The 12,565-nt window shown below is 56.8% G+C and overlaps 1 protein-coding gene across 1 annotated transcript in view; it reads left to right on the forward strand.

Annotated features, from left to right (window-relative positions):
* Positions 1-255: 255 nt before the first annotated feature.
* ATAD5 (ATPase family AAA domain containing 5) overlaps positions 256-12,565 on the forward strand; it is an 81,609-nt gene continuing 69,299 nt past the window's right edge. Inside the window, exon 1 of the mRNA XM_075351530.1 lies at positions 256-409. Coding sequence (XP_075207645.1) covers positions 359-409 — 51 coding nt within the window. The 5' untranslated portion in view covers positions 256-358. The remainder of the gene's footprint in view (positions 410-12,565) is intronic.

Below are 12,565 nucleotides of genomic sequence, written 5' to 3' on the forward strand. Positions count from 1 at the left end.
CCCCGGGCACGGAGAGCGCGGCAGCACACACCGGCCGCTCCGCCGCCACTGTCTGACTGGAAGGATTTTTGGCGCCAGTTCCTTTCAGCGCGTACCTCAGTTGCCTAGGACGATGACGTCAGGGCGCCAATATTATTCTGACCAATGAGATCAACAAAGTTCCCGATTACGACCAATGAGAAGTGATGATTATTCCTCCTCAACCAATGAGAAGGTGGAGCTGCAGAGTGGGAGGCGCTTGGGCTGCGAAGCGCCTCAGTCACGTGATCGTGGCCTTCGCGCGGGAAGTTTGTTACCGAATCCGCGGAGATGAAGTGACCGGAGCCGCGCGCGCTCCCCCCCCACAGGCTCCACAGAGATGGTCGGGGTGCTCGCGGTGTCCCCCGCGCTGGAGGACCTCACGGCGCAGGTGAGCAGCGGTCTGTGCGCGCCCGGACACCACCCGGTCATGTCCCCATATATGTGTATACACAGGGACATGAGCGGGAAGTCACGGGTCACTTCACCTCCCTGTCACGTCCCTATATGTACCCCCTACAGATCCCCACACACACACACACCTCCCTGTCACGTCCCTATATGTACCCCCTACATATCCCCCCCCACACACACACCTCCCTGTCACGTCCCTATATGTACCCCCTACAGATCCCCACACACACACACCTCCCTGTCACGTCCCTATATGTACCCCCTACAGATCCCCACACACACACCTCCCTGTCACGTCCCTATATGTACCCCCTACAGATCCCCACACACACACCTCCCTGTCACGTCCCTATATGTACCCCCTACAGATCCCCACACACACACACCTCCCTGTCACGTCCCTATATGTACCCCCTACAGATCCCCACACACACACGCCTCCCTGTCACGTCCCTATATGTACCCCCTACAGATCCCCACACACACACGCCTCCCTGTCACGTTATGTACCCCCTATATATATATATAATATATATATATACCCCCCCCCCACACGCCTCCCTGTCACGTTATGTACCCCCTACATATACCCCCCCCACACACACGCCTCCCTGTCACGTCCCTACATGTACCCCCTACCCCTATATATACCCCCCCACACACACGCCTCCCTGCCACGTCCCTATATGTACCCCCTACCCCTATATATACCCCCCACACACACACCTCCCTGCCACGTCCCTATATGTACCCCCTACCCCTATATATACCCCCCCACACCTCGTCACCTCCCTGTCACGTCCCTTCATGTACCCCCCACCCCTATATATACCCCCCACACACACGCCTCCCTGTCACGTCCCTACATGTACCCCCTACCCCTATATATACCCCCCACACACACGCCTCCCTGTCACATCCCTACATGTACCCCCTACCCCTATATATACCCCCCCCCACACCTCGTCACCTCCCTGTCACGTCCCTACATGTACCCCCCACCCCTATATATACCCCCCACACACACGCCTCCCTGTCACGTCCCTACATGTACCCCCTACCCCTATATATACCCCCCACACACACACCTCCCTGCCACGTCCCTATATGTACCCCCTACCCCTATATATACCCCCCACACACACACCTCCCTGCCACGTCCCTATATGTACCCCCTACCCCTATATATACCCCCCACACACACCTCCCTGCCACGTCCCTATATGTACCCCCTACCCCTATTTATACCCCCCCCACACCTCGTCACCTCCCTGTCACGTCCCTACATGTACCCCCCACCCCTATATATACCCCCCACACACACGCCTCCCTGTCACGTCCCTACACGTACCCCCTACCCCTATATATACCCCCCACACACACACCTCCCTGCCACGTCCCTATATGTACCCCCTACCCCTATATATACCCCCCACACCTCGTCACCTCCCTGTCACGTCCCTATATGTACCCCCTACCCCTATATATACCCCCCACACACACCTCCCTGCCACGTCCCTATATGTACCCCCTACCCCTATTTATACCCCCCCCCACACCTCGTCACCTCCCTGTCACGTCCCTACATGTACCCCCCACCCCTATATATACCCCCCACACACACGCCTCCCTGTCACGTCCCTACACGTACCCCCTACCCCTATATATACCCCCCACACACACACCTCCCTGCCACGTCCCTATATGTACCCCCTACCCCTATATATACCCCCCCCACACCTCGTCACCTCCCTGTCACGTCCCTACATGTACCCCCCACCCCTATATATACCTCCCACACACACGCCTCCCTGTCACGTCCCTACATGTACCCCCCACCCCTATATATACCCCCCACACACACGCCTCCCTGTCACGTCCCTACATGTACCCCCTACCCCTATATATACCCCCCCACACACACGCCTCCCTGTCACGTCCCTATATGTACCCCCTACACCTATATATACCCCCCCACACACACGCCTCCCTGTCACGTCCCTATATGTACCCCCCACCCCTATATATACCCCCCACACACACGCCTCCCTGTCACGTCCCTATATGTACCACCTACCCCTATATATACCCCCCACACCTCGTTACCTCCCTGTCACGTCCCTACATGTACCCCCCACCCCTATATATACCCCCCCCCACACCTCGTCACCTCCCTGTCACGTCCCTACATGTACCCCCCACCCCTATATATACCCCCCACACACACGCCTCCCTGTCACGTCCCTACATGTACCCCCTACCCCTATATATACCCCCCCCACACACACCTCCCTGCCACGTCCCTATATGTACCCCCTACCCCTATATATACCCCCCACACACACACCTCCCTGCCACGTCCCTATATGTACCCCCTACCCCTATATATACCCCCCACACACACCTCCCTGCCACGTCCCTATATGTACCCCCTACCCCTATTTATACCCCCCCCCACACCTCGTCACCTCCCTGTCACGTCCCTACATGTACCCCCCACCCCTATATATACCCCCCACACACACGCCTCCCTGTCACGTCCCTACACGTACCCCCTACCCCTATATATACCCCCCACACACACCTCCCTGCCACGTCCCTATATGTACCCCCTACCCCTATATATACCCCCTGTCACAAACCACCGGGGGGGTCACTCAGAAATCCCTCGCGCTGGCTACCAGTACGTCACAATCGGGGGGTAACAAGTGGGGGTCACCCCTACTTCATACCTCCCGACCGACAGACAGAGCACGTGACGCGCTCTCTAGCGCCCCTCTTATAGTCAGGCCAATTATGGAATTGCCCGACAATAAGAAAGGAGGCCGCTATACTACTTATGCCGATTATTGAAGGGTCCCCGGTGAGAGTAAGGTATATATTCCCCCGACCTCCGCGGGCGGAATATATAATATCTTCCCGAATCTCACTGGCCTCCCCACAATAATCCTTGGCACAACTCGCTGCCACCAACCGCTTCACGGTAACTATTAGCCGAACACACAGACGTGGGATTCAAGATCGAGATAACAGAACAGCCCAAGATTAATTATATAATTTAATCGCCTAAAGCACACTAGAAACTACAATATATACAATAGGGAATCTACAGAATATACATATGTCAGAGTACAGTTACAGATAAAGCATGGGTTACAAACAGGTATACAATTACATCAGTTACCTTGTGTGTCTGGCCACAGGGGGGCGCTGTAGACCAGGTTTCTAGGATTCTTCCTCACAGGTCTTTCCCAACCAGGCCCCCGAGCAGAAGAACACTGGAAAATGGCCGAAGTAGGGTTATCAACCTGGGCAGATCCAGGTCCCCTCCTACCTTAGTGACCTCACAGGGAAGCACTGCCACTCCCCCTGCATGGATCAGAATTATCCAGCAAAGGGGATATTGGCCATAACTTGGCCTGGGAGCGTCGTAGGCAGACGCCAATGCTCTCATTGTGACAGTTATGAATTTAGCTACAGAACGAGGGGACTCATGACCTGTCTACGAGTTCCCATATGGCTGATATCACGCCTGGGGTATTTCCCAAGCTCCCCCTTCCATAAAAAAGGTGTGCCAGCATCGTCCGCCTGCGCAAACACCATTTTTATGGTTGCCATATTTATCGGAGATATGGCTTGCGAGATATGAACCATTTTTTACTGGAGTCGTTCTGTCTGGCTACTTCCAAGCCTTGCTAATGAGATACAACTCTTGTTACAGGGTGACGGCAGGGAGCCATCCTGTGTCCATTGTCCGCACATCATCTCATCTCCATATCAGAGGAGATGGCTGTTGGAGGTGTAAGTGGGATGTGACACCTTCACAGATGCTGGACATTTGAGCACAAGAAGGGAGGGGGGCACTGCCAGGGAGTGATGAGAGCAATTATGACTTCTAGTCATAATTCCTCTTCATATCCCAGGATTTACCTCACACCTCCCCCCTTTTGAGGGCGCTAGGGGGCAGCACACTCCGGTGTTCCCCCGTGCGCCCGTCCGCGACCTCTCCTTGTCGGGACAGCCCGTCTGCGTTACCGTGGTCACGGCCCCTTTTGTGGCGAATGGTGAAGTCGTATTGCTGGAGCGCAAGGCTCCATCGCAACAATCGCCCATTCGTCCCAGAGACGGTGTGCAACCAGCTGAGGGGATTGTGGTCCGTCTCCACGATGAAGTGGCGCCCGTATAGATAGGGGTTGCAGACGCTGCAGGGCCCACACTATGGCCAGGCACTCCTTCTCCATTGTAGAATAGGCCACTTCCCTTGGTAACAGCTTCCTGCTCAGGTACAAGACTGGGTGCTCTTGGCTCGCAGAGTCCACCTGGCTGAGCACCGCACCGAGGCCGAAGTCACTGGCGTCGGTCTGTACTACAAACGGCCGCGTGAAGTCGGCTGCCTGTAGCACGGGCGGGCTGGACAGGGCGTCCTTTAGGGCCCGGAAGGCTGTCTCGCAGTCCACTGTCCAATCGACTGCAGAGGGCAGCTTCTTCTTGGTGAGGTCCGTCAAGGGCTTTGCCAGGCTACTATAGCATGGAACAAACCTCCTATAGTACCCAGCGGTCCCCAAGAAGGACATCACCTGCTTCTTGGTCCTGGGGGTGGGCCAGGATGCGATGGCCTCCACTTTCTCAGGCTCGGGCTTCAGCGTTCCCCCACCTACCCGGTGACCGAGGTACTGGACCTCGCTCATGGCCAGCTGACACTTTCCCGGCTTGATGGTCAAACCTGCCCGGTGGATCCGCCTGAGCACCTGTGCTAGATGCTCTAGGTGGTCCTCCCAGGTGGGACTGAAGACGGCAATGTCATCCAGGTACGCGGCCGCGTACCCTTCAAGTCCCTTGAGCAGGGTGTTGACCATCCGCTGGAAAGTGGCAGGGGCATTCCTCATCCCGAATGGCATCACCGTGGACTCGTACAGTCCAAATGGGGTAATAAAGGCAGAGCGTTCCCTGGCCTTGCGAGTCAGGGGGATCTGCCAATATCCCCGGCTCAGGTCCATGATGGTCAGGTACTGAGCCCCGGCCAACTGATCGAGCAGGTCATCGATGCGTGGCATTGGGTACGCATCGGCGACCGTGACAGCATTGAGCCCCCTGTAGTCCACGCAGAACCGAGTGGTTCGGTCCTTCTTAGGGACGAGGACTACAGGCGAGGCCCAAGCGCTGTTGGATGCCTGGATCACCCCCAGCTCCAGCATCTCGTCAATCTCCTGGCGCATGTGTTGCTGCACCTCCAGGGAGACCCGATATGCTGAACGCCGGATCGGGGGATGATCCCCAGTGTCCACGTGATGGACAGCCAAGTCAGTCCTTCCGGGCTGGTTGGTAAACAACCCCCGGAAGGGGTGTAGGGTGGCCCACAGCTGGGACCGTTGGTCCTCCAAGAGCTGGTGGCCAACCTCCACATCCTCAATGGATCCGCCTGCCCTAACCTGGGCTAGCATATCCAAGAGGGTTTCCGCTTCTCCCTCCTCGGGCAGGTTGCACACAGGGAGTGCACATGCCTCCCGCTCATGATGTGCCTTCATCATGTTCACATGGAAGGGCTTCCGCCTTCCACGGGCAGGGTCCAGGGTGACCAGGTACGTCACAGGGTTGAGCTGCTGGTACACGAGGTATGGGCCTTCCCAGGCTGCCTGAAGCTTGTCCTGTGGTACGGGGACCAGTACCCACACCTTTTGACCCACTTGGTAGGTCCTCTCACAAGCGTTCTGGTCGTACCAACGCTTCTGATCGGCCTGGGCTTGAGCCATATTGTCGTGTACCAGTTGCGTCAAGGCCTGCATTTTGTCCCGGAAGCGCATGACATACTCGATGACCGACACTCCAGGGGTGGCCAAATCCCCTTCCCAAGCCTCTTTCACCAGAGCCAGGGGGCCCCGCACACGTCGCCCGTACAGGAGCTCAAACGGTGAGAATCCTGTTGAGGCCTGTGGAACCTCCCGGTAAGCAAATAACAGGTGTGGGAGATACCGCTCCCAGTCACGCCCATGGGAGTCGACCAACATCTTAAGCATCTGCTTTAAGGTGCCATTGAACCGCTCGCACAGGCCATTAGTCTGTGGATGGTACGGGCTGGCCACCAGATGTCGCACCTGGACTTGCTTACAGAGGGTCTCCATCAGCTGGGACATGAATTGGGTCCCCCGGTCGGTGAGCATTTCCTGGGGAAAACCCACTCGGGAGAAAATCTCCAGCAATGCGGTGGCCACCTTGTCAGCCCGAATGGACGACAAGGCCACTGCTTCTGGGTACCGGGTGGCATAGTCCACTACCGTCAGTATGAAGCGTTTCCCGGAGCTGCTGGGGATGGCCAGCGGGCCGACCAGATCCACAGCCACCCTCCTGAAAGGCTCATCGATGATGGGCAGAGATACCAGTGGGGCTTTGGGGCGTGGCCCCGCCTTCCCCACTCTCTGACAGGTTTCACACGAACGGCAGTAGGCAGCCCACATCGGCCCCCATTTTTGGCCAGTAGAAATGCTGGTTTAACCTGGCCTTGGTCTTAGCGATCCCTAGGTGTCCGGCCATCGGAATCTCATGTGCGATCCGCAACAACTCCGTCCGGAACGGATAGGGTACCACCAACTGTCGGTCCCTGGGCCACGCCTCCGGTGAACCCTGCTGGACCGTGGCCCGGTACAGCCGCCCTTGGTCCCAGACCACTCGCTCCGGGTCCGAGTCCGAGGGAGGCTGTGCCGCCTGCTCCTTTAGAGCTTTCAGGCTGTCGTCAGCTTCTAACGCTGCCTGAAACCCCTGACTAGATGTGGCCAGAATCGACGAGACTGTCACATCTTCGGTCAGTACCCCGGGACCTGTGTCCTGGCCTCCACCTGACTCGGCTGCCACTTGGTCAGAAGGGGAAGAGCTATCGGACCTCCGGGAGGCCCCTTGGCTTCCAGCACTCCCACTGCGGGTGACAGCGGCCACAGCCGCTGCGACCGTGGGTCGTGCCTGCTCCTCCTCCGTTCCTGACCAAGTCGCCGGTTCAGGCAGACCTACCTGGCTTCCTGACACCCCGGTTGTGGGGGAACCATGCACCGAGATCTTACCTGGGAGCACTTCCGCTCCTGGACCGGCCCCAATCTCACCTGCCTGTTCCCCTCCTGCAGCAACAGAACCCCGGTGTGAAATCTCTGGGGACCCCACATTTGCTGTGGTAGCCCCCACCCCACACACTGGTCCTCCCCCTGCAGCACCCTGCTCTCTGCTTATCCCTGCAGAGGGCAACAGATCCCAGCTCACAGGCTGGTTACTTGTAGAGGCATTGTCACACCTTTCTCTGACCCCCTCCCCTGTCACAGCTGCAGCTGTGTGTGTGTCTATGGTGTCTGTGCAAGCAGAAATATCAGAGTTCACTCCCTCCTCCCTTACATCATTCATAGATAACACATTAACATTGTCAGGAGTCATGTCAGCACTGGCTGAAGGTTCAGCCTTTGGGGCGGGGCCAAACTGGGAGGTTATTTGCCCCAAATCTGTCCCAAGTAGCACGTTTGCAGGGATCCGATCAGTTACCCCCACCTCCCTCACCCCTCGCCCTGCGCCCCAGTCCACATAAATGTCAGCAACAGGCAGCGCCGGGTCAATGCCTCCAATCCCGGAGACAGCGAGGGTTTTTCCAGGGATCAAGTCTTGGGGGGACACCATCTCAGGCCGCACCAGAGTCACCTCCGAGGCGCTGTCTCGCAGTCCTATGGTCACAGACTGGCCGACGGTGACAGGTTGGAAGCTGTCCAGGGACCTACCACCACCCCCACCCACACAATACACCTTGGGCGGCCCTTGGGACGGGGACGGAGCCGGGGCCTTGGGACGCTGAGGGCACATGGCCTTGAAGTGTCCAGGTAGGTTGCACTGGTGGCACCGTCTTGGCTCTGCCACGGGCCTGGAGAGGGGAGTTGAGGGGGACACCCCCTGCAGTCTAGGGGCAGGTGGGGCAGTCGCAGGGTTCATCTTACCCCCTCTCCAGGTGCTGCTGGTGGCTGCTCTCCTGGCTTCAGGAGCCCGATTGTTGGTGTAGTCATCGGCCAGGGCAGCTGTAGCCGTGGATCCCTTTGGCTTCTGGTCTCGGATGAACTGGCGGAGATCCTCAGGGCAGTTCCACAAGAGTTGCTCCGTGATGAACAAGTCCAGGATCTCCGGTCCGGTGGAAAGCTGCAGGCCTTGGGTCCAGTGGTCGGCAGCTCGGGCAAGTGCCCGCCGGTGGTCAGCCCAGGAGTCCTTTGGTCCCTTCTGCAGCGTCCGGAACTTCTTGCGGTAGGACTCCGGGGTGAGGTTGTACTGTTGGATCAGGGCCCGCTTGATGGTGTCGTAGCCCTGATCCGCCTCAGCAGGCAAGTCCCCAAGGATATCCAGGGCCTTACCCCTTAAACGGGGGGTCAGGTATTTGGCCCACTGGTCCTTGTTCAGATGATGCTGCAAGCAAGTCCGTTCAAAAGCAGTCAAGAAAGAGTCCAAGTCTCCATCCTTCTCCAGCACTGGGAAGTCCTCAACACGGACCTTTGGAAGTTTGGTGTCTGGAAGGTCACGGGTGGCTGATGAGGGCCGGAGCTGAGCTAGCTGCAGCTGGTAGTTACGCTCTGCCTGGCGCTCTTCACGCGCTGCTTGCCGCTCACGCTCGGCCATGAGTTCCTTGTAGCCCTCCCGGTCTCCAGCCTGGCGTAGGGCCATAGCCATTTGAAGAAGGCTATCCGAGCCTCCCAGGCTCGGTGGAATGGCACGTGGTGATCTGCGGCCCGCTGCGGAGCCTGGTGATTCACTGTCCATTGCAGAGCGGAGGGCTGGCATCTGGCTCGTTGAGGACCCTTGGGCGAGCTGCTCCTCATCTTGTCCAGCAGTGCCCGGTTGTGCAATGTCCTCTGCAGAGCTGTTTTCTGGCGTCGAGCTCCTGGAGGACTCGTGGGCAACCTCCTCATTGCTGTCCACAGCACCGTCCTCCCTCTCTTCGGCTCCTGCCTTAGCATTGGCCAGTTGCATAGCTCTGCTCCTGGTGCCATCAGCCATTCTTGCAGACTTTTGGTCACTGACACAGAACTGACACCTGATGCCTCCACACACCTTACAGTATCTGCACTCTGACACTCTAGTGTTGAGCTAGTCTGAAGACCCCAGCAGCCACAGCTGCTGCAGGCAGTCTTTAGTGTCTGGGAGTATGGGTCTCACACTCACACACACTATTATCTCGATCCCACCGCTTGCCACCAATATGTCACAAACCACCGGGGGGGTCACTCAGAAATCCCTCGCGCTGGCTACCAGTACGTCACAATCGGGGGGTAACAAGTGGGGGTCACCCCTACTTCATACCTCCCGACCGACAGACAGAGCACGTGACGCGCTCTCTAGCGCCCCTCTTATAGTCAGGCCAATTATGGAATTGCCCGACAATAAGAAAGGAGGCCGCTATACTACTTATGCCGATTATTGAAGGGTCCCCGGTGAGAGTAAGGTATATATTCCCCCGACCTCCGCGGGCGGAATATATAATATCTTCCCGAATCTCACTGGCCTCCCCACAATAATCCTTGGCACAACTCGCTGCCACCAACCGCTTCACGGTAACTATTAGCCGAACACACAGACGTGGGATTCAAGATCGAGATAACAGAACAGCCCAAGATTAATTATATAATTTAATCGCCTAAAGCACACTAGAAACTACAATATATACAATAGGGAATCTACAGAATATACATATGTCAGAGTACAGTTACAGATAAAGCATGGGTTACAAACAGGTATACAATTACATCAGTTACCTTGTGTGTCTGGCCACAGGGGGGCGCTGTAGACCAGGTTTCTAGGATTCTTCCTCACAGGTCTTTCCCAACCAGGCCCCCGAGCAGAAGAACACTGGAAAATGGCCGAAGTAGGGTTATCAACCTGGGCAGATCCAGGTCCCCTCCTACCTTAGTGACCTCACAGGGAAGCACTGCCACTCCCCCTGCATGGATCAGAATTATCCAGCAAAGGGGATATTGGCCATAACTTGGCCTGGGAGCGTCGTAGGCAGACGCCAATGCTCTCATTGTGACAGTTATGAATTTAGCTACAGAACGAGGGGACTCATGACCTGTCTACGAGTTCCCATATGGCTGATATCACGCCTGGGGTATTTCCCAAGCTCCCCCTTCCATAAAAAAGGTGTGCCAGCATCGTCCGCCTGCGCAAACACCATTTTTATGGTTGCCATATTTATCGGAGATATGGCTTGCGAGATATGAACCATTTTTTACTGGAGTCGTTCTGTCTGGCTACTTCCAAGCCTTGCTAATGAGATACAACTCTTGTTACAGGGTGACGGCAGGGAGCCATCCTGTGTCCATTGTCCGCACATCATCTCATCTCCATATCAGAGGAGATGGCTGTTGGAGGTGTAAGTGGGATGTGACACCTTCACAGATGCTGGACATTTGAGCACAAGAAGGGAGGGGGGCACTGCCAGGGAGTGATGAGAGCAATTATGACTTCTAGTCATAATTCCTCTTCATATCCCAGGATTTACCTCACACCCCCCACACACACACCTCCCTGCCACGTCCCTATATGTACCCCCTACCCCTATATATACCCCCCACACACACCTCCCTGCCACGTCCCTATATGTACCCCCTACCCCTATTTATACCCCCCCCCACACCTCGTCACCTCCCTGTCACGTCCCTACATGTACCCCCCACCCCTATATATACCCCCCACACACACGCCTCCCTGTCACGTCCCTACACGTACCCCCTACCCCTATATATACCCCCCACACACACACCTCCCTGCCACGTCCCTATATGTACCCCCTACCCCTATATATACCCCCCCCACACCTCGTCACCTCCCTGTCACGTCCCTACATGTACCCCCCACCCCTATATATACCTCCCACACACACGCCTCCCTGTCACGTCCCTACATGTACCCCCCACCCCTATATATACCCCCCACACACACGCCTCCCTGTCACGTCCCTACATGTACCCCCTACCCCTATATATACCCCCCCACACACACGCCTCCCTGTCACGTCCCTATATGTACCCCCTACACCTATATATAACCCCCCACACACACGCCTCCCTGTCACGTCCCTATATGTACCCCCCACCCCTATATATACCCCCCACACACACGCCTCCCTGTCACGTCCCTATATGTACCACCTACCCCTATATATACCCCCCACACCTCGTTACCTCCCTGTCACGTCCCTACATGTACCCCCCACCCCTATATATACCCCCCACACACACGCCTCCCTGTCACGTTATGTACCCCCTACATATACCCCCCCCACACACACGCCTCCCTGTCACGTCCCTACATGTACCCCCCACCCCTATATATAACCCCCCCACACCTCGTCACCTCCCTGTCACGTCCCTACATGTACCCCCTACCCCTATATATACCCCCCCACACACACGCCTCCCTGTCACATCCCTATATGTACCCCACCCCTATATATACCCCCCACACACACACGCTTCCCTGTCATGTCCCTATATGTACCCCCTACCCCTATATATACCCCCCACACACACGCCTCCCTGTCACGTCCCTACATGTACCCCCCACCCCTATATATACCCCCCCACACACACGCCTCCCTGTCACGTCCCTACATGTACCCCCCACCCCTATATATCCCCCACACCTCTTCACCTACCTGTCATGTCCCTATATGTACCCCCTACTTACCCCCCCCACATCTCCCTGTCACGTCCCTACATATACCCCCTACCCCTATATATACCCCCCACACCTCTTCACCTCCCTGTCACGTCCCTACATGTACCCCCTCCATATACCCCCCCCACACACACCTCCCCACCTCCCTGTCGTGTCCCTATATGTGCCCACTACGTATGCCTCCCCCCACACACACCTCCCCACCTCCCTGTCACGTCCCTATATGTACCCCCTACCCCTACATATACCCACCACACCTCTTCACCTCCCTGTCACGTCCCTATATGTACCCCCTACATATACCCCCCCCACACATACACCTCCCTGTCACGTCCCTACATGTACCCCCCACCCCTATATATACCCCCCCACACCTCTTCACCTCCCTGTCACGTCCCTATATGTACCCCCTACATATACCCCCCCACACACACACCTCCCCACCTCCCTG

The sequence above is a fragment of the Anomaloglossus baeobatrachus genome, chromosome 5, assembly GCF_048569485.1.
Source record: "Anomaloglossus baeobatrachus isolate aAnoBae1 chromosome 5, aAnoBae1.hap1, whole genome shotgun sequence".
NCBI lineage: Eukaryota > Metazoa > Chordata > Amphibia > Anura > Aromobatidae > Anomaloglossus > Anomaloglossus baeobatrachus.